The sequence below is a fragment of the Barbus barbus genome (assembly GCF_936440315.1).
Source record: "Barbus barbus genome assembly, chromosome: 9".
Classification (NCBI taxonomy): Eukaryota; Metazoa; Chordata; class Actinopteri; order Cypriniformes; family Cyprinidae; genus Barbus; species Barbus barbus.
Genome location: NC_136737.1, coordinates 29,129,134 through 29,153,218, shown reverse-complemented (window position 1 = coordinate 29,153,218; position 24,085 = coordinate 29,129,134). Strand labels below are relative to the sequence as shown.

Below are 24,085 nucleotides of genomic sequence, written 5' to 3'. Positions count from 1 at the left end.
ACAAACATGCAAAAAATAAAAAAATCAACACCGTTTCAAACCACTGAGTTATTCCATGTAGAATTGTTTATTTAAATGACTTCCATTCATCTAAAGCAGTGTTGACAGCAGTGAATTCTACATAACGTTACATCTCTCACTCGGATGTCTGTTCATGTTGTGATGTGCTCATCTGTGATTCTTTCCTGTCTCATGTTAAATAAACATTTAGTAATCGTCTTGAAGATGAATATGGTTTATGTAAATGCACTTTGGAGACGTGCGTGTTTACTGGAGCTCTGCTGTTCACTATACATAATAAAACATGTTTTTACCGTAAAATCATGAATATACTGTAATGTTACTGTCTAGCTATATAGGAGAGAAGTAGGCGGTTTCGGACGCAGCCTCTGAGACCTGATTCGTCCGTCGCCTGTCAGTCATAACTGCGTCTCATGTCCCGCCCCTTCTGTTCCTGTCACTCACTTCCTGTTCTCTTCCGTGTTGATATCTGACCACAGCAGCACAGACAAACCTCTCTACTCATGAAATATCCCAATAATAAACACACCAGTACGATATGATATGGTTTGTATGCGATTTTCTTGAGATTTGGGGTATTTTGATGATCATAATGAATATATACATATGAAATGCTAATTTGTGCAGCGATATATATATATATATATATATATAGGTTGTAAATACTGCTTCAAAATACAGGAGCAAAAGAAGAAACAGGAGCAAGAGACAAAGAATAGAGAATAGGTCATTTACTGAAAACTGCATTTAAACTCAAACAGGCTGTTCATCAGCTGATCAAAAGCTCTTAAAAAGTTAAAATCTGCACAAATATACAGCTTTCATCTCACTGTCCTTCAGGCAATCACACTGTCATGACCTCCTGATGGCTGATGCTGACTGCAGCCCAATAAGGAAGACTATATTTTCAATAATAATATCAATATTTACCACTGCATTGCTTGTTACTGCAGCTTCACTCCTCGTTGTAGCTGTTCTTGGTCTGGTCACACAAACCATGTGGGAAGCAGCTTCAATAACTCTCAAAAAGGCCATAAATGGTTCTACATCTCTAATCTAGATTGGATGCAAGACATGTTTTCAGAAAACACACACCACACAATGTAATAACGATGCAAATTAGTTTGTCTACACTGAACCTGAAGGTTACTTTAAAAATGTATCATGTATTGACATGCAAGTACTCGTTTGAAAAGATGATTTTAACTGGGGTTTTAGCTTATTCTCCCTCGTCTCATTCTGAACCATTATGAATTTCTTCTGTGGGGGAAAACAATATCTGAATAGCTGACTGACACTAACATTATTTACATTTCTGTATGCCAATTAAGAAAGCAAGCCATGGGTTTACAACGACATAAAAGTGAGTATATGATGACAGCTTAATTTTTATTTTTGGGTGAATCATCTATTAACTCGTTAACACGTATTGCCCAGACCCACAGAAGAGGTTTTTAAACAAATAGACAACCACAGCGACAAAACAATTCACAATCGGCCAACACTGTGCTCGGTAGTAATACAGTAATGTATATAAGGGTTTAGATCTTAGCTAGTGTAGAACCGTGTTATCTTCGTCATTCTTGAAGTGGAGACTGCAGACTGTAGTATCATGCTAAAATCCTTACATCTAATACTCTGAATCCACTTATTGTGAGTTTCTTCATCCAGAGAAGAAGTGTGAAAAACCTTTGACAAGCGTCACAAACCGTGACACAGCAATAGCGGGACAAACCACCCTCTCGGATGTTTAAACTTTATGGAACTCTTCATTAATAATTATATTACTGTGGTATACTTAAGATATATTATAGCAATAAAATGTATAAATATTATTTTATATTAATAGTTCATTGATAAAAGATTGCGGCTGGTAATGCACTCATGCTATGGCTGAATACAGACCGGAAGCTTTTATGTGCCTGAGATTTCACTGGAAATACATAGCTGTGTGCCGTGCATAGAGTCCATTCACATCTCTTGATTTACCAGAAGAAGGCTAGCCTCCCTCACAAGGTTTCTTTTCTCAACACTCCTCAGCGCTCAAAGTAGACACTCAATGCTGATTGGCTATTATTTTTACTAACGGCGGCACAAGCATAAACATAATAAATACCTAGACTACGTCTGAAATCTAGAATATGAGATATGAATATTGAAAATATGAAACAAGTTAATCACCTGACTTTAGGATAGTTAAACAATTCTTCGAATAAACAAAGATTTTATTTTAGCATTACTTAAGAAGATTAATCAATAACTTATTTCATTTTCATTGTTTGTGGATGGATTTTTCACAATAATGAACCAACTGCTGAGAAACGTCTTTGAAAGATGTGACAAAAATACTCAACATACAAAACACAACAATGGTAACACTCAACAAATAAACAACACTTACAACATAAACCAGCATTACAATATAAACCAACAACACAAACTGCTAAAAGTGAGCCAAAAATAATCAAATAAACACTATAGCATGATCTATTCATGCTGCATTGTATGCTGGGAACCTTAATGGTACACCTGCTCTGTAGAAACACAGCATGTTGTTTGTTTACAAGTAATTTCTGAGAGTGAAGTGTGAAATTACTGTAAAAGTAATGCAGTTATTAACCTGGAATATACTGTAATTTCATGCTAAATGTTTTACAGTGCAGTTAGTATGTCCAATCTAATTATAAAAAAAAAAAAAAAAAAAGTGTTCCCATAAGACTGGGAAAAAATGTAGGCTGAATAATCCTTCTCATATGAAACTGCTGGATCAGTATCAGTATTAATGTCCAGGTGACAGTCTTGTTCAGGACGTGTTGTTTTGATTCACTTGTTTGGAGCTTGTGGAGTTTCCTCTGTCAAATACTGTACAATAGAGAGAAAGATAAAATACACTAAGATCTGCTTTAATACAAGATAATAAATTACATCATTGAATCAATAACTTACTGTAGTTTCTGTAGTTTACAGCGTGGATCCTCCAGTAGAGCAGAGAGCAGCTTCACTCCTGAGTCTCCTGGATTATTACAGATCAGATCCAGTTCAGTCAGGTGTGAGGGGTTTGATCTCAGAGCTGAACTCAGAGCAGCACAGCCTTTCTCTCCAATCCTGCAGCTCCTCAGCCTGCAGAGAGTGAAGAACATGAATGATTTCTGGGATTGTGTTTCAGCTTTAGGGTGAGAGTGTGTTTGTATGAGCTCTGCTTTTCTCTCTCACACCAGGATCGGTGCTATAGAGATTTTATCTTGCCAGCAGCTGAGACATTAATTTAACTCACTCTACATGATTCCTGATTGTGATGCTGAACTAGTTCATCGTTTTCACTGCTCAAACCGTTTGTAGTACTATACAGGTGATAATGTTAAAATAAGAGTAACATTATAGTGTAACTATGATATATAAGTCTTGTAAGGATCACTAATCGGCTCAATGATGAAATCCAGTGGCGTGGATGAAGGTATAATGTGTGAAGGTCTACTACTCCTGCTTTAATCTAACTCCAATTCTCAAGTGATCATTAAATTTAGAATGTGTTTCTAATTAGTAACTAATCACAGATATTGGTTAGTTTAAATTGAGATATTTGATTATTCTGTACATCCTATATTTTCAATTATTCATTCATCAGGGACTCGATGTTGTGTTTGAGTCTGACTCCGACCGGAGGTCATGAATCTCACGATCACAAACTCTCCAGTCTCAAATTACTCAGAGGGTGCAAGGATAACCACAAAATATATACTTAGTGTTTAATAGCCTGTTTATTAGCTTGTGTCTAATAACATTAATTTTGTTCCTTTAGATTCACAACACATTGCTATAACTCCTGCAGCAAACCGTAACAAGAGGAAAATGCAACAGATTTATGCTAACACTAGATTGTCTTATGATTTAGTTCTCTAGTCTTGGGAAGTGATTAATAAAGAGGAATCTGTCTGTTCAGTTCATGAACAAGGTGTTAAATCAACCGGATCATTGAGGAGAGGAGTGCTGTATCTTTTCTAAGTGATCGAACCTACGATGTTCACACAGCAGACGAAAAAAATCCCATAGACTTACAATGACGGAATGTTCATGAATTTGAATCTCAACTGTCACTTTCTCACACACACACACAAACAAAATCTCTCTCTTCTCTCTCTCTAATTCAACTCAATGCAAATAAGCTTTAGTGGCATAACTGTGTAACATTTCACAGTGTTGCCAAAGCAATACATATATTATACAAACATTATATAAAATAAAATAAAGAAAGAAATAAAAAGGGGTAAAAATAAATACACATACACTGTAAAAAAAAAATGCTGTAAAAAAGGCCATATTCTGACAGTAACATCCTGTTATTTTCATTACAACAGCAAAATCCTGTAAAAAACAATGAATTCTGGGTAATATTTGTTGTTTTGGAGAAAGTATCCTTCTGCAGTCCTGTGAAGTAGAGATGGTGAGATGAAGCTTCATGAAGCTTTAAGCTTTTCAGCAAGTAGTTACAAAAGGGTTCATTTCTGGAGGTTTCATTTGCTCACAATAGCACCTGGTGGCCAAAGAGTGTAAAACAAGCAGATATATTACAGACAGAGGTGGATAGTCCAGGGGTCAGAAAGTAAAAGTCCTGCCATATGTTTATTCCACCCATGAACTCAGCAGCTGATTTCACCAGAGGAGGAACCAAGTCATGCCTTTCAAGTCACAAACAAGTCTCAAGACAAATCCCAAGAACTCAAAGAGTTAAAGTTAATGAGATGAATTAGTGACTAATTAAATGATGATTGTGCATTAGTACATATTTATATTTTTATATTACTACATAATTAAAGAATAAGAATCCAATTCAGAGATAATAAATACATAACATCAACTGCTCAAAGATGAATCTAAGAGAGAGAGGTGCAAACCTGACAGAGGAAACAGTAGCATTTATGAGTGCCGTTTACTGAAGTGGATTTTCCAAAAGACACAAATAGCTGATTAATATATTTTTGTCTCTGATAAACGATCACACCGGTGTGATTAGATGTTCGGTGCTAAATTCAAATCTGTGTTTGCTCAACTTCACTGTCTGGCACGGAGCCAGAGACTGCTGTGTTTTTAGCTCCAGCACTGCGCATTATAACCAATCACACATGATTCTGTTGAGCTCATGAGTACAATGACCAATAAGAGGCATTCAGATGAGTGTTTTATTCAGTGTGAGCGCTCCCTGAATGAATTCTGCTCTCTGACCATTTCTCTCATCATCATTACCTCTTATCGTGACATAGGCAAAACTATATTTTGGGCCTCCCTTCCTTATTAATAGGGCTATATAATAGTACCACCCCAGCAAACAGAAATATTTCGTAATCAGTGGAAACCCTTACAGTGTTTTCTATGGCACCTCATAAACCTTCCATTGCAATTTCCAAAACGTCATTTTAGAGCAAATAACAGAGGCTTGAGCCATTGATATGCAGGCTAACACAGTTATTAATGCAGTCTAACGCACTCAGGCTATTATTTATTCACATTGGCCCATAGAAACCTCTATGAACACACTTGACTTGACCGCGGGGGATGAATTGAAGTTTCATTAAAAAGTGTTTATGTATTCTACACTCGTAGCACGCGCACACATTAGGATAGGTTAGATGCCTGCCTCCGTTGCGAGTCCCTATCAAGCACTTTACCGATTCAACTCCTCTCCTCTCCTCCTCTGCCTGGCTCTTTGGCCGCATCTCTCACCGCAGAGCAAGCCTGTTCTTGATAAAGCTGCAGTGAAAACGTGGGAAAAGCCGACGAGGAAGAAGTTTGGATGAAGCGATCTTTATATAGGTGGAGCAAAATACTTCATCTCTCCGTCTATAGAGCATTGGGTGGTTTACGCTGTCAGTACAGGAGACAAACCAATGGGCCACTGGCTGCTCGTTGTCCCTGTGTGATGGTCCTTGGCAAAAACAAAAAAAAAACCTGAGTCTGTCTTATGATTTAGTTCTAGACTTGGGAAGTGATTAATAAAGAGGGATCTATCTGGCAGAGGAAGTTGAATTGCCCATGTTTTCGCTGTGAAGTTATAAAACAGCAAAAAGTCATTCACAGAGACGTTTAATGTAAATGGCAAGGAAATTATGATGGAAATGAATGTCGGCGCAGCCGTGAGTATCATATCTGAGAAACATTTCCAGGCTGCGTTCTCAACAGAGCCACTGGAGGACACTAGAGTCATGTTGAAAACATACACAGGAGAGATTATGCCTGTGTTGGGACAGTTTAATACTCTTCAACTGATTCAATTACACAAGTCTTGGTGCCACGGAGTACATGTAAATCTGTTATTCATGGATTGGAGAAAGACTTTGGGGAAAGTAATTTTTGTAATTATTGATCTGTACATTTAATTTTGGCTTACACTTACATACTTTGTTGTTTAATGGTTTATAAGTGTATATACAAACATTCATTAGTCTTGAGCACATTCAGTATAATCACTGTATTTGATCATTTACATTTTGATTCTTACAGGAATCGTTCACCCAAAAATATAAATTGTTATAATGTACTTCCCTGCATGTCGTTCCTAACCTGTTTGACCTTCTTTCTTCTGTGAAACACAATAGATGATATTTTGAATATTGTTGCTACACTGTAAAAAAAATACATTTTGAAAAATTGTGGAAACTGACAAATAAATATTGGCTCAACAAATTGCTTCCCAATAATTGTCCCAAAACAAAAAATATATATTTTCTTATTTTCCACAGAAGAAAGTCACACTGTATTCAAATGACTTAAAGATAATTAAAGTGACGACAGTTTTAATTTTTGGGTGAACTATCCCTTTAACATGAAATGTTTTTGTTTGGCAGTATTTTCACACAGTTTTTGTGTTTAATAATATAATAACACTTACTGTAGTTTCTGTAGTTTACAGCGTGGATCCTCCAGTAGAGCAGAGAGCAGCTTCACTCCTGAATCTCCTGGTTTATTACAGCTCAGATCCAGTTCTGTCAGGTGTGAGGGGTTTGATCTCAGAGCTGAACTCAGAGCAGCACAGCCTTTCTCTCCAATACTGCAGTAACTCAGCCTGCAGAGAGAAAGAGAACAACTAAAGATGAGTTAAGTTCATTCACTGTTTGTCACAGACCCATGAATGAGGTGTTAAATCAACCGGCTCATTGAGGAGAGGAGAGCTGTATCTTTTCTAAGTGATCGGACCTACGATGTTCACACAGCAGACGAAAAAACAGACAAAAAAAATCCCATAGACTTACAATGACGGAATGTTCATGAATTTGAATCTCAACTGACACTTTCACACACACACGCACACACACACTCTCTCTCACACACACACACACACACACACACACACACACACACTCATCAACAGAAACATACATTAGCTGAACCCTGTTTGTTTTACGTGTTATTTATAACAAACCATATTACAGATGCATTGTCAGATTTAAGTTGAACCGCGGTCCTAGCGCGTGCCGTCCACGAACCGTTCCACCCCTACCTCATATCATCATATTATTATTATTATTATTATTATTATTATTAGAATAGCCTATATCTCAATGAGTCTACTTAAAGAAAGAGAAAGAAAAGAAACTAAATAAATAATTTCTAAATTTTCTACCTCATATCATAAACACACAGAAATATAAAAGTATTCATGGCAACCCGTCAAAATAAAAGTTTGGTTTCACTTGAAGACATTGCGGCAGAAATATATTACTATTGTTCAGTAATAGGCTACTACTACTAAAATTATTAAAACCTTATTTTTAAGGAATAATCATACAATATTTCTTCTATGATTTAATTGTAATATTAAATCCCTTTTATTTTCCAAAAAAACAAGATTTCATTTTCATTAATTAAAAGAAATTAAATGAATGTTTTATGCCTTAATAAATATAAATACACAACAGAGTTTCTGAGGAAAAAAATATAAATGTTAGAATAAATGAAACTTGTTTTTATACTTTCAAATAATTAGACAATAAAACTGAATTTGGTAACAATAAAACATAAGGTTGGAAAATATAAAACATTTAATTGGGCCCTAAACATGTATTTTTTGTTAAATAAATTGATGTTAAATTGTTTAAGTTTCATGATTTTAATTAATTAGACATACTTTGATCCTTGCCCAATTACCAATCCAGCCCTGAGTCTGTCTTATGATTTAGTTCTAGACTTGGGAAGTGATTAATAAAGAGGGATCTATCTGGCAGAGGAAGTTGAATTGCCCGTGTTTTCGCTGTGAAGTTATAAAACAGCAAAAAGTCATTCACTGTTACGTTATGTGTAATTATGTTTTATAATGTTTATATGTTGTTGGATGTTTTCTTTTTCTTGAGTTTCAGATCGCCGCTGATTTGCTAAATGTTGCCGCCTAGCAACGGTAATTGGATGATCAGCTGGCGGTTTCCTTTAAAACGCCTCTTCCGTTTCTCAGAAGCGAGTTGGTGTGACATCGGGCCGGTCGCACTGCTCCGGGCTTCCTGCTAGCCGCCAGACCAAATGTGTTTCTAGTGTTTCTTTTGTCCTTTTCTTTCTTTGTTGTTTAGTTTGGAATGTGGTAGAAATGTAGGAGAGACCTGCCTTTTTGATTTAATCCTCATTTTTCATGATGTTTATGTTTAGGGTAGTTTAGGTAAGGTTGGTTGTATTTATTTTTTCTTTTCTTTGTGGTAGGTTATTTATATTGCCGTTTTATTTGATTAGATTGGGTTTTGTTTGTTATTTTGGCTTTGGGTCTCTCTGACGAAAAATGCCACTTCATTAATTAATTTTATATTTAATTGTATTGCTTTAATGATTTTCTGGTTGGGTTGTGGGTCTCTTTGGGAGATCCACTAATTATTGGTGTTTCTTATCTTCTTTTGTAATCCATAATAAATTTACTTTATAATTTATTGTGATTTGTTCGGGTTCTTTTTGATCTGACGGCCTGCTGGAAGTCTTTTTGTTTTTTTTGTTTTTTTATTTATTGCGTCTCACCCCTAGCGGACGTAATAAAATGGGGGCTCGTCCGTTTGACTGTTTCATCTAATTTATTCTTTATAGAATTTACCTTGCTGGTGAGTAAACTTTTGTCTTTTTCTGATTGGCGGTTTTTATTTGTAAAAGGGGGAGTGTAGGGTAACTATGGAGTTTAGTATTGAGGATTTTAAACAGTTTCCTACTGTAGAGGCGTTAAATATATGTCGTAAATCTGACTTAATCCTTATTGCAGATTATTATGATATAGCCATCTCTAAAGCGGACACTAAACAGGCAATAAGAGAGAGAGTGCAGGAGAATTTAGTGGCTGTGGGGGTTTTGATAATTGAACCGGAGTCGAGGGATGTCGACGCTGGGTTGATGACTGACGGAGATGAGGCAGGGGCTTCAGCTCAATTTTCGATGGTAGATCCGAATTCATTGATTGGTCTAAATACAGTAGATCTTAAATTGGCGATACGACTTAAAGAGCTTGATTTGCGAGTCAAGCAGCAAGAACATGATACACAGCTGCTGCGTGTCAGGCAGTGTGAACTTGAGGCTCGTCGCGTTTCGCCTAGACCGGTGAGTGGATTACAAGCCCCAATAGCATCTGTACCTAGCGGTCCTCCTGTGGTTTCTCCTGTTCTACGTTCTCCAAGTACAGGTGAGTTTGACATCAGTAGACAGATTCGTTTAGTCCCTGCTTTTAGGGAAACTGAGATTGATTCTTATTTCAGTGCGTTTGAGCGGATAGCTGTCGCTCTGCATTGGCCAAGGGAGATATGGTCGCTCTTGTTGCAGTGCAGACTGACAGGTAAAGCTCAGGAAATTTCTGCAGCTTTGTCCATCGAGGAGAGTTTAGATTACGATATTTTGAAGGCCTCGGTTCTTAGAGCTTATGAGCTTGTTCCCGAAGCTTACCGTCAAAAATTCCGTGGTCATTTAAAGGCCGCCAATCAGACTTTTGTTGAGTTTGCCCGTGAGAAGGGAGCTCTTTTTGATAAATGGTGTCAGTCCAGCAAGATAAATGATTTTGAGCAACTTCGTGAACTTGTGCTATTGGAAGATTTTAAAAACACTTTGCCGGATAAAATTGTAGTACATTTAAATGAGCAAAAAGTAAACGTGCTGGCACAAGCTGCCGTTTTAGCTGACGAATTCGTATTGACTCATAAACATGTTTTTGTTTCGTCGGCGCGTCATGAATCTTCTCAATTTGGAGCTGAGAAAAATGTGAAAACCGTAAAGACTATTATACCAAATCAAGCTGAGTCACGTGAGTGTTTTTATTGTCACGGGGTTGGTCACCTCATTGCTGGGTGTCCAGTTTTGAAAAAGAAGAACCAGTCTCCGAAACGTCAGGCTCCGAAGAGTGTTGGATTTGTTCGTGTTACCGGTCCGCCAGTTAGTGCTGATGAGCCAGGCATTGATCCTGGATATGATCCATTTGTTTTTAGTGGGGTGGTCTTTCTTACTGGACAGGAGAGAGATGAAGTTCCCATTCGTATTCTTCGAGATACTGGGTCGGCCCAATCTTTCGCACTTGGAAGTATCTTACCATTTACTAGGGAGTCGTATTGTGGTTCCGATGTACTGGTTCAAGGGATTGAACTAGGAATAGTCAGAGTTCCTTTACATTATATAAATATTCGATCTGATCTCGTTTCCGGATTTGTTAAAATCGCTGTTCGTTCGCAACTGCCTATTAAAGGGGTTGATTTGATTCTCGGTAATGATTTGGCAGGCGAGAAGGTACTGCCCCTTCCTGAGGTAGTGGAGAATCCGCTTTCTGAACCACAAAATGTTGTAGAGATAATTTCAAGTTTAACATCTGTATTTCCTGCATGTGCGATCACGCGAGCGCAGTCTCGTAAATATAGTGACGTGGTTGAACTCTCAGACAGCTTCCTAGCTTCCCCTGACAGCGCTGATGTTTGCCAAGAGTTTCATGGAGAGGTAGAATGCGGGCGCTTTGAGTCACTGTCCACCGTGCCTAGTGCTGAAATTGATCTGTCTTTGACTATTGATAGAGTCACTTTAGCGAGCGCACAAAAATATGATGATTCATTAGCTCGTTGCAGAGCTGCTGTTGTGAAAAAGGAAGATGTGTTTGAAAAACCCGTTGCTTATTTTTGGGATGACGGGTTGCTAATGCGGAAAAGAACACCAGTGACTTCTGAATGTGAAGCTGATGCAGTTTATCAAATAGTCGTGCCCATTCAGTTTCGTTCTCACGTGTTGACGTTAGCTCACGATCACAGTTTTTCAGGCCATTTGGGCATTACAAAAACATACTACCGCATCTTACGTCATTTCTTTTGGCCTGGGTTAAGATCTGATGTTGTGAGATATTGCCGGTCGTGCCATACATGCCAGATTGTGGGCAAGCCAAATCAGTTAATTTCTCCAGCGCCTCTTTGCCCCATTCCTGTTGTTGGTGAGCCGTTCGAACGGGTGATATTAGACTGTGTTGGTCCTTTGCCACGGACTAAGTCCGGACATAAATTTATACTAACTATGATGTGCTCTAACACGCGCTTCCCGGAAGCTGTGCCGTTACGCACCATAAAAACTAAGGGAGTTCTGCAAGCGTTAACGAAATTTTTTTCTACCTTCGGGTTACCGAAGGTTGTGCAGACCGACCAGGGCACAAATTTTATGTCTCGGTTATTTAAACAAGTGTTATCACAGCTCCATATAAAACACGAAGTCTCTAGCGCGTACCATCCAGAATCGCAGGGCGCGCTAGAACGGTTTCACCAGACATTAAAGTCAATGTTGCGTACTTTTTGTGTACAGTCCGACAAAGAATGGGATGAGGGTTTACCCCTATTGTTGTTTGCTGTGCGTGAAACTCAGCAAGAGTCGCTTGGATTTAGTCCTGCTGAATTGGTTTTCGGTCACACTGTAAGGGGGCCGTTGAAGCTGTTGAAAGAGAAAATGATGGGTTGTGAACCCAGTGGTGTCACCAATATTTTGGACTATGTTAGTTCATTTCGTGAGCGTTTGCATCATGTGTGTGAACTAGCTCATGCCTCTATGGCATCCGTTCAAGCAAAGATGAAAACCCGATTTGATAAGAAGGCTGTTGCACGTTCTTTTAATCAGGGTGATATGGTACTGGTTTTGCTTCCCGTCCCCGGATCAGCCTTGCAGGCGAAATTTTCTGGCCCATATGTAATTGATGCTAAACTTAGTGAAACAGACTATGTAATTCGCACACCTGATCGTCAGAGGAAAACTCGCGTTTGTCACATTAATATGCTGAAGTTATATGTTCCGCGTGACCGCGAAATGAAATGTTCTGCTGCCTTAATTGTTCCTGTATCTGTTATGTCTGCACCTGTTTCTGATGGCACTGATACAGATGGGTTAACTATGCGAAGTGGTTCTGTTGCTGGTGCTCGTTTGCAAAACTCTGAGATTCTTAAAGACTTGAAGTCGCATTTGTCATATCTGTCTGAAACCCCTCGAGCAGATATTTGTCAGTTAATACAAACCTATTCGACTTTGTTCTCTGATGTGCCAACCAGAACGACTGCAGTGTGTCATGACATTGATGTGGGAGACCATCTACCAATTAAGCAGCATGCTTACAGAGTGAACCCGACGAAATGTCAAATAATGCGGGATGAGGTGAAGTACCTGCTTGAAAACGGGATGGCTGTTCCGAGCTCTAGTGCTTGGAGCTCCCCCTGTCTTATCGTTCCGAAAAGTGATGGTACTGCCCGTTTCTGCACTGATTATAGAAGAGTCAATGCGATCACGAAGCCAGATTCCTTTCCTCTGCCCCGTATGGAGGATTGTGTTGACCGGGTGGGGTCAGCTACGTTTGTTTCGAAGCTAGATTTACTCAAGGGATACTGGCAGGTGCCCTTGACTCCTCGTGCAGCTGAAATCTCTGCTTTTGTTACACCTGACAACCTGCTACAGTACACCGTTATGGCATTTGGGTTACGAAACGCTCCAGCCACGTTTCAGCGTCTGATGAATAGGGTGCTGGCAGGCATTCCTGATTGTGACGCGTATTTAGACGATATTGTGGTATATTCTTCTGATTGGAACGAACACTTAAAAACCCTTGGTATGGTGTTTGACCGTCTGCAAGCCTTTTCGTTGACACTTAATCTCGCGAAATGCGAGTTTGGAAGAGCTACAGTGACGTATTTGGGCAAGCAGGTCGGCCAGGGTGAAGTTCGTCCTATTGTTGCTAAAGTGCAGGCTATTGCACAGTTCCCTGTTCCAACGACTAAACGACAGCTGAGACGTTTCCTTGGTATGGCAGGATACTACCGAGGATTCTGTAAAAATTTCTCTGATGTGGTGTTATCACTGACCAATTTGCTTTGTCAACATCGAGACTATGTGTGGTCTGATGAATGTCAGAGAGCTTTTGAGTCAGTTAAATCATTACTGTGCAGTACGCCAGTGCTCTCTGCTCCTAATTTTTCGACGCCGTTCAAGATGGAGGTGGATGCTAGCGCTACTGGCGCTGGTGCCGTTCTTCTACAGGAGGATGTGCATGGAATTGATCACCCTGTGTGCTACTTCTCCCGAAAATTTTTGAAGCATCAGTTAAATTATAGCACAATTGAGAAGGAAGCTTTGGCGTTACTGCTTGCCCTACAATATTTTGAAGTGTATGTAGGATCAAGTCCATTACCCCTTGTAGTATTTACAGATCATAATCCGTTGGTGTTTCTGTCTCGTATGCGTAATTCTAATCAACGCATTATGCGTTGGGCATTAATCATCCAGGAGTTCAATCTAGAAATCCGCTACAAGAAAGGAAAAGAGAACGTTTTGGCTGATACTTTATCTCGTGCGGTGTAAATTGATTAATCAACTGTGCGTTGATTTTTAGTGGTGGGGGTGTTACGTTATGTGTAATTATGTTTTATAATGTTTATATGTTGTTGGATGTTTTCTTTTTCTTGAGTTTCAGATCGCCGCTGATTTGCTAAATGTTGCCGCCTAGCAACGGTAATTGGATGATCAGCTGGCGGTTTCCTTTAAAACGCCTCTTCCGTTTCTCAGAAGCGAGTTGGTGTGACATCGGGCCGGTCGCACTGCTCCGGGCTTCCTGCTAGCCGCCAGACCAAATGTGTTTCTAGTGTTTCTTTTGTCCTTTTCTTTCTTTGTTGTTTAGTTTGGAATGTGGTAGAAATGTAGGAGAGACCTGCCTTTTTGATTTAATCCTCATTTTTCATGATGTTTATGTTTAGGGTAGTTTAGGTAAGGTTGGTTGTATTTATTTTTTCTTTTCTTTGTGGTAGGTTATTTATATTGCCGTTTTATTTGATTAGATTGGGTTTTGTTTGTTATTTTGGCTTTGGGTCTCTCTGACGAAAAATGCCACTTCATTAATTAATTTTATATTTAATTGTATTGCTTTAATGATTTTCTGGTTGGGTTGTGGGTCTCTTTGGGAGATCCACTAATTATTGGTGTTTCTTATCTTCTTTTGTAATCCATAATAAATTTACTTTATAATTTATTGTGATTTGTTCGGGTTCTTTTTGATCTGACGGCCTGCTGGAAGTCTTTTTGTTTTTTTTGTTTTTTTATTTATTGCGTCTCACCCCTAGCGGACGTAATATTCACAGAGACGTTTAATGTAAATGGCAAGGAAATTATGATGGAAATGAATGCCGGCGCAGCCGTGAGTATCATATCTGAGAAACATTTCCAGGCTGCGTTCTCAACAGAGCCACTGGAGGACACTAGAGTCATGTTGAAAACATACACAGGAGAGATTATGCCTGTGTTGGGACAGTTTAATACTCTTCAACTGATTCAATTACACAAGTCTTGGTGCCACAGAGAACATGTAAATCTGTTATTCATGGATTGGAGAAAGACTTTGGGGAAAGTAATTTTTGTAATTATTGATCTGTACATTTAATTTTGGCTTACACTTACATACTTTGTTGTTTAATGGTTTATAAGTGTATATACAAACATTCATTAGTCTTGAGCACATTCAGTATAATCACTGTATTTGATCATTTACATTTTGATTCTTACAGGAATCGTTCACCCAAAAATAAAAATTGTTATAATGTACTTCCCTGCATGTCGTTCCTAACCTGTATCACCTTCTTTCTTCTGTGAAACACAATAGATGATATTTTGAATATTGTTGCTACACTGTAAAAAATTACATTTTGAAAAATTGTGGAAACTGACAAATAAATATTGGCTCAACAAATTGCTTCCCAATAATTGTCCCAAAACAAAAAAAATATATATTTTCTTATTTTCCACAGAAGAAAGTCACACTGTATTCAAATGACTTAAAGATAATTAAAGTGATGACAGAGTTTTAATTTTTGGGTGAACTATCGCTTTAACATGAAATGTTTTTGTTTGGCAGTATTTTCACACAGTTTTTGTGTTTAATAATATAATAACACTTACTGTAGTTTCTGTAGTTTACAGCGTGGATCCTCCAGTAGAGCAGAGAGCAGCTTCACTCCTGAGTCTCCTGGTTTATTATCGCTCAGATCCAGTTCAGTCAGGTGTGAGGGGTTTGATCTCAGAGCTGAACTCAGAGCAGCACAGCCTTTCTCTCCAATACTGCAGTCAATCAGCCTGCAGAGAGAAAGAGAAAAACTAAAGATGAGTTAAGTTCATTCACCGTTTGTCACAGACCCATGAATGAGGTGTCAAATCGACCGGCTCATTGAGGAGAGGAGTGCTGTATCTTTTCTAAGCGATCGGACCTACGATGTTCACACAGCGGACAAAAAAACAGACAAAAAAAATCCCATAGATTTACAATGACGGAATGTTCATGAATTTGAATCTCAACTGTCACTTTCACACACACACACACACACACACACACACACACACACACACATCAACAGAAACATACATTAGCCGAACCCTGTTTGTTTTACGTGTTATTTATAACAAACCATATTACAGATGCATTGTCAGATTTAAGTTGAACCGCGGTCCTAGCGCGTGCCGTCCACGAACCGTTCCACCCCTACCTCATATCATCTTATTATTATTATTATTATTATTATTAGAATAGCCTATATCTCAATGAGTCTACTTAAAGAAAGAGAAAGAAAAGAAACTAAATAAATAATTTCTAAATGTTCTACCTCATATCATAATCACACAGAAATGTAAAAGTATTCATGGCAACCCGTCAAAATAAAAGTTTGGTTTCACTTGAAGACATTGCGGCAGAAATATATTGCTATTGTTCAGTAATAGGCTACTACTACTAAAATTATTAAAATCTTATTTTTAAGGAATAATCATACAATATTTCTTCTATGTTTTAAATGTAATATTAAATCCCCTTTATTGTCCAAAAAATAAGATTTGTTTTTCATTTTCATTAATTAAAAGATAAATTAAATGAATGTTTTATGCCTTAATAAATGTAAATACACAACACAGTTTCTGAGGAAAAAAATATAAATGTTAGAATAAATGAAACTTGTTTTTATACTTTTAAATAATTAGACAATAAAACTGAATTTGGTAACAATAAAACATAAGGTTGGAAAAAATAAAACCTTTAATTGGGCCCTAAACATGTATTTTTTTGTTAAATAAATTGATGTTAAATTGTTTAAGTTTCATGATTTTAATTAATTAGACATACTTTGATCCTTGCCCAATTACCAATCCAGCCCTGAGTCTGTCTTATGATTTAGTTCTAGACTTGGGAAGTGATTAATAAAGAGGAATATATCTGGCAGAGGAAGTTGAATTGCCCATGTTTTCACTGTGAAGTTATAAAACAGCAAAAAGTCATTCACAGAGACGTTTAATGTAAATGGCAAGGAAATTATGATGGAAATGAATGCCGGCGCAGCCGTGAGTATCATATCTGAGAAACATTTCCAGGCTGCGTTCTCAACAGAGCCACTGGAGGACACTAGAGTCATGTTGAAAACATACACAGGAGAGATTATGCCTGTGTTGTGTTACGGCCAGCTCGTTTCAACCGAAGTATACAAGTACACTTAATGACTTACAAGATTTTATTAGTCTTCAAAAATACAAATAACTTAATATAACAAAGTCTAGGGTTCAAAATCAAAGGGGAAAAATCATAATCCAAATGGGGAAGAGAAATGGTTAGTATGGGCTGTAAACAAATAAAGGCACGCCAAAACAAATGACTTCTCCAGAGGCTGTCGATCCCCTGGACGAAGTGAAGAGGAGTGGTGGAAGCCAATGTTTTGTCCTCGCTGTAATTAAGTGGTGAACAGGTAACAGGGGTGTGCAATCTCCCACACTCTCCTGGAAGAACACCGCCAGCAGGCGAGCAAGTGAAACACAGGGTCGTAACAGTTGGGACAGTTTAATACTCTTCAACTGATTCAATTACACAAGTCTTGGTGCCACGGAGTACATGTAAATCTGTTATTCATGGATTGGAGAAAGACTTTGGGGAAAGTAATTTTTGTAATTATTGATCTGTACATTTAATTTTGGCTTACACTTACATACTTTGTTGTTTAATGGTTTATAAGTGTATATACAAACATTCATTAGTCTTGAGCACATTCAGTATAATCACTGTATTTGATCATTTACATTTTGATTCTTACAGGAATCGTTCACCCAAAAATATAAATGGTTATAATGTACTTCCCTGCATGTCGTTCCTAACCTGTATCACCTTCTTTCTTCTGTGAAACACAATAGATGATATTTTGAATATTGTTGCTACACTGTAAAAAAATTACATTTTGAAAAATTGTGGAAACTGACACATTTTGAATATTCTATTAAATAAAATAAATAAAAAAGGGGAAAAAGAAATACATACACTGTAAAAAAATTGCTGTATAAAAGGCCATATTCTGACAGTAACATCCTGTTTTTTTCATTACAACAGCAAAATCCTGTAAAAAACAATGAATTCTGGGTAATATTTGTTGTTTTGGAGAAAGTATCCTTCTGCAGTCCTGTGAAGTAGAGATGGTGAGATGAAGCTTCATGAAGCTTTAAGCTTTTCAGCAAGTAGTTACAAAAGGGTTCATTTCTGGAGGTTTCATTTGCTCACAATAGCACCTGGTGGCCAAAGAGTGTAAAACAAGCAGATATATTACAGACAGAGGTGGATAGTCCAGGGGTCAGAAAGTAAAAGTCCTGCCATATGTTTATTCCACCCATGAACTCAGCAGCTGATTTCACCAGAGGAGGAACCAAGTCATGCCTTTCAAGTCACAAACAAGTCTCGAGACAAATCACAAGAACTCAAAGAGTTAAAGTTAATGAGATAATTAAGTGACTAATTAAATGATGATTGTGCATTAGTACATATTTATATTATTATATTACTACATAATTAAAGAATAAGAATCCAATTCAGAGATAATAAATACATAACATCAATTGCTGAAAGATGAATCTAAGAGAGAGAGGTGCAAACCTGACAGAGGAAACAGTAGCATTTATGAGTGCGGTTTACTGAAGTGGATTTTCCAAAAGACACAAATAGCTGATTAATATATGTTTGTCTCTGATAAACGATCACACCGGTGTGATTAGATGTTCGGTGCTAAATTCAAATCTGTGTTTGCTCAACTTCACTGTCTGGCACGGAGCCAGAGACTGCTGTGTTTTTAGCTCCAGCACTGCGCATTATAACCAATCACACATGATTCTGTTGAGCTCATGAGTACAATGACCAATAAGAGGCATTCAGATGAGTGTTTTATTCAGTGTGAGCGCTCCCTGAATGAATTCTGCTCTCTGACCATTTCTCTCATCATCATTACCTCTTATCGTGACATAGGCAAAACTATATTTTGGGCTCCTCTTCCTTATTAATAGGCCTATATAATAGTACCACCCCAGCAAACAGAAATATTTTGTAATCAGTGGAAACCCTTACAGTGTTTTCTATGGCACCTCATAAACCTTCCATTGCAATTTCCAAAACGTCATTTTAGAGCAAATAACAGAGGCTTGAGCCATTGATATGCAGGCTAACACAGTTATTAATGCAGTCTAACGCACTTAGGCTATTATTTATTCGCATTGGCCCATGGAAAGAGGTTATTTTATTTCAGATAACCTCTATGAACACACTTGACTCGACCGCGGTGGATGAATTTAAGTTTTATTGAAAAGTGTTTATGTATTGTACACTCGTAGCACGCGCACACATTAGGATAGGTTAGATGCCTGCCTCCGGTGCGAGTCCCTATCAAGCACTTTACCGATTCAACTCCTCTCCTCTCCTCCTCTGCCTGGCTCTTTGGCCGCATCTCTCACCGCAGAGCAAATAAAATTAATACCATATGAGCGGCGTAGGGCAATGTCTATAGTACCATATTAAACTGTAAAATGACTGTAAAGCGCATAATTTACTATTCAGATACAAGTTTTAACAAAAACAAAGTTTTATAAAATGATCAACTTTACATTTCAGCCTTTAAACCATTTTTAAGAAAATTGATAAGTCAAAAATGTTAATTATTATATTAAAACAATTATCAATAAATTATTATATAAATTAAATAACATGAATCAGGGGTGTGTGATATTGACAAAAAAATGACATCTTGATATTTTCCTGAATTTTATTGATAACGATAATTAGATGATATTTTTCTGAGTGTGTTATTGTGCTGGTATCTTAAAGATTACCGTGGACAACTGACTCATAATGTTTTTGATATTCTTCATATTCTGTGGTCAGTTCACAGCACTGATAGAAATTAATCTTTTCCAATAAGTTTTATGGGCATTTTTACCTTTAAGCCATTTTTTCTAAAAGTGTGCATCATCTTTTGAGGCCGGTTTTCTATTTGAATATATTTTAAAATGTAATTTATTCCTGTGATCAAAGCTGAATTTATCATCATCATTACTCCAGTACCACGATCGTTCAGAAATCATTAACATATTCTGATTTGCTGCTCAAAATACATTTATTATTATTATTATTATGCTGAAAACAGCCGAGTAGAATTTTTTTTTCAGGTTTTTTTGATGAATAGAAAGTTCAGAAGAACAGCATTTATCTGAAATAGAAATCTTTTGCAAAATTATAAATGTCTGTATCATCATTTTTGATCAATTTGAAGCATCCTTGCTAAATAAAAGTATTAATTTCTATCATTTCTTCCCTAAAAAACAAAAAATATACTGACTCCAGTCTTTTGAATGGTATATTGTATAATGTTACAAAAGATTTTATTTCAGATAAATGCTGATCTTTGGATCTTTCTATTCAAAGAATCTAGAAAAAAGGTACTCAACTGTTTTAAATATTGATAATAATAATGATAATAATAATAAATGTTTCTTGAGCAGCAAGTCAGCAGATTAGACTGATTTCTGAAGCATCATGTGACACTGAAGACTGGCGTGATGCTGAAAATTTAGATTTGATCACAGAAATAAATTGCATTTTAAAATATATTCAAATAGAAAGCAGTTATTTTAAATAGTAAAAATATTTCACAATATTACTGCTTTTGCTGTATTTACGATCAAATATATGCAGGCTTGGTGAACAGAAGAGAACTCTTTAAAAAAACATTAAAAATCTTACAGTTCAAACACTTTTGACTGGTAGTGTAGATAGGCTATATATCATTGCTTCTAGTTGTTTTGGATAAGAATAAAATGTCAGGTCCGACAATTCTGTCGGCCCCTTCAGTGCGTCGGCCCACCGGAAAAATGCCTGGTATGCCCGATTACCAATCCAGCCCTGAGTCTGTCTTATGATTGAATTCTCTAGACTTGGGAAGTGATTAATAAAGAGGAATCTATCTGTTCAGTAACAGAGGGATGGATGATTAGTAAAGGTATGAATTGAACCAATCATGAAGTTCACATGTAACGTTCGTATTTTAATGCATTTCTTAACATAAGCATGTGTGTAATTTTTGTTCAGTGTCTGTGATATATTTGTTTACAAGTTTTGCATTTGAATCAATAGGGACTCTGTAGCTCAGTAGTGCTGAGGAATGCTGGGATTGATCTGGTGCAGTTTTGCAGACGCAGAAAAGTAAAGCGGTCGCTTAATACAGATCCTCCGTCTCAAGCGTATTCTTTCAGTTAAGATGCACAACAGAAACATTGGCGATGAGGATAAAGTTATTCAGTTATTCGGTTTTAATATCTCCATTCAAAGAGCTGATGAGTCGGTGACAGAATATGCAGCGAGTTGTGAGTTCAGGGAACGCTTGACGAGGCATTGTGTGACCGATTCGTGAGTGGAAGCCACAACGAAGCCTGCCAGCGACGGCTGTTGTCAGAATCAAATCTGATGTTTGCACGTGTGTTTGAGATCACACTGAGCATGGAGACGGCTGAGAAAGACACGCAGCAGTTAAGAGGACATGACTCTCACTCGGCTGTTGTGCATAAAGTGGACGTTCCAGCCAAAGAGGGAAGAAGTGCTATAGATGTCATGGAAAAAATTACAGCGCTCAGGTATGACATTTCAAAGATATATTCCTCCATAACTGCAGGAAAACTGGCCACATCAAGAGAGCCTGCAGAGGAAACATGGAAGTTGGAAAAATAAAGCCTTATACTGAGAAAAATACTAAGTATGTGGAGGCAGAGGAAGTTGAATTGCCCATGTTTACGCTGTGAAGTTATAAAACAGCAAAAAGTCATTCACAGAGACGTTTAATGTAAATGGCAAGGAAATTATGATGAAATGAATGCCGGCGCAGCCGTGAGTATCATATCTGAGAAACATTTCCAGGCTGCGTTCTCAACAGAGCCACTGGAGGACACTAGAGTCATGTTGAAAACATACACAGGAGAGATTATGCCTGTGTTGGGACAGTTTAATACTCTTCAACTGATTAAATTACACAAGTCTTGGTGACACAGAGTACATGTAAATCTGTTATTCATGGATTGGAGAAAGACTTTGAGGAAAGTAATTTTTGTAATTATTGATCTGTACATTTAATTTTGGCTTACACTTACATACTTTGTTGTTTAATGGTTTATAAGTGTATATGCAAACATTCATTAGTCTTGAGCACATTCAGTATAATCACTGTATTTGATCATTTACATTTTGATTCTTACAGGAATCGTTCACCCAAAAATAAAAATTGTTATAATGTACTTCCCTGCATGTCGTTCCTAACCTGTATGACCTTCTTTCTTCTGTGAAACACAATAGATCATATTTTGAATATTGTTGCTACACTGTAAAACATTTACATTTTGAAAAATTGTGGAAACTGACAAATGAATATTGGCTCAACAGATTGCTTCCCAATAATTGTCCCAAAACAAAAAAATGCACTGTAGTAATTTTAGCTGAAGGTCTGAAGTTAAAATTAAAAATATACATTCACCGAACATATTAAATTGTGCTCAGCCAATCTATCAAGCAAAAGTGAAAAATCTGTGTTGGCTGAACAAGCTTTGCAGCAGAAAACACGTGCACACATGCGCCTGAGAGAAACCGATACTGTAGTGAATTCAACTTCCTGTGCGCGGGAGAGCGAGAGAGCGGAGCCGATGCTGAAGGACGACAGAACATCATTTACAGACGGATTTTCTATCATTGAAGTTATGCTACGTATACTGAGTTTTGTATTTATTAAGTCATGTTTCATGTACTACATTGTATTTTTCAGAGTAACAGTGAATTCACTCCTTTACTGTGTCATGCTGGCGTTTATAACCTAGTTTAGCTCGTACTGATCTCTCGGTAGGAGTGTGTGATATATATCGTCTGTGATAATATTGTAATTGTTGTTTTAATGATGTGGGATTTGACATTAATAAACATTTGCAGTGTGTTTTTTACTGCATTATTCAGTCTTTAAAATGCATTTAGAGTGATCACATATGATATGGGGGCAGAAAATGTCATTTATGTCATTTCATAATCGTTATCACACGAAGAGTGCCGTTTTCCCTCCAAAAAGCAGCATGATTACAAATATGATATTGATTTTATACAACAGTTCAATAAACAAGACGTTAATATTAAATGGACTTTTTTGCCTGTTTTTGCTCTATTTCTCCACCAAAAATCATTCCAAACACAGCCACAGCACTGTTTTGTGTCTCTGAGCAACATGCTGTGTTTTGTTCCTGAATGAATCAATCAACCGTTTAAATGATTCGGTTCAATCGCAACGACTCACTTATTAACAATGACTTGCTGCCACCTACTGGCCGTTTTAATCTCACATTTAAATTATCTTTTCATTTTAAAATACTTGTAAATATCAGTATTCAACGTTTTATGTTTAAAACACTTTTAGACAAAAATGGTTTTACAAAGATAAAAATACCCATAAAAGGTAAAAATCTATTTAAACTTATTGGAAAAGATTAATTTCTATCACTGCTGTGAACTGACCTCACAGAATATGAAGAATATCAAAAACATTTATGAGTCAGCTGTCCACGGTAGTCCTTAATATACCAGCACAATAACACACTCAGCAAAATATTGTCTCATTATCGATAAAATCACAGAAAATATTTAGATATCATTTTGTCAATATCACACACCCCTATGTCTCAGCTACCTAAAGTTAATATTTATTGAACTAAATTATTTTGATCTCACTTTATGATGAATATGAAATGTATGAGACACAAGGAATATGTTTCTGCTATAACTATGTTTTTGTTCCCATTAGTGTAACTCATCATTGCTAGGTCTGAGGAGAAAGGAACCACTATGAATTTCACTGAGTATTTAACAGTAGTTCTTATTGGATATATGTTTATTTCATATTAGTGTCAAATACTATTAGCTCTTAGATGTCATTTGTGAGGAGTTGCTTTATTGTAATGTAGGCTGCTAATTCTAATGTAGACTTAGTATTGACATTATGTATTTTTTTTACAGAGTACAGAGCCATTGGAGAACCACACAACTGTAAAGAAAATGGTAATTATTGAAATAGTAAGCAGCAGCAGTTGCACTTCAAGGGCCCTGTCAAGTGTGCTGAATGTCTCCGTTGTCCTGGAAGAGGAGCTGGTGCTTCACAACTTAGGAGACTTTGTAAATGCATTTATTGTATTATTTTGGATTATTGTATGCACTCATCCTGGAGTACAACAAGGATTTAAAGGGATAGTTTACCCCAAAATTTAAATTCTG

General features: G+C 37.1%; 1 protein-coding gene across 2 annotated transcripts in view; it reads right to left on the bottom strand.

Moving 5' to 3' along the window:
• Positions 1–1,394: 1,394 nt before the first annotated feature.
• LOC306874654 (NLR family CARD domain-containing protein 3-like) overlaps positions 1,395–24,085 on the bottom strand; it is a 38,857-nt gene continuing 16,166 nt past the window's right edge. For both annotated transcript variants that reach the window (XM_079424838.1, XM_079424839.1), the window contains exons 8-11: positions 15,412–15,585; positions 6,905–7,078; positions 2,968–3,141; positions 1,395–2,883 (exon numbers count right to left, since the gene is read on the bottom strand). In XM_079424838.1, coding sequence (XP_079280964.1) covers positions 2,877–2,883; positions 2,968–3,141; positions 6,905–7,078; positions 15,412–15,585 — 529 coding nt within the window. In that variant the 3' untranslated portion in view covers positions 1,395–2,876. The remainder of the gene's footprint in view (positions 2,884–2,967; positions 3,142–6,904; positions 7,079–15,411; positions 15,586–24,085) is intronic.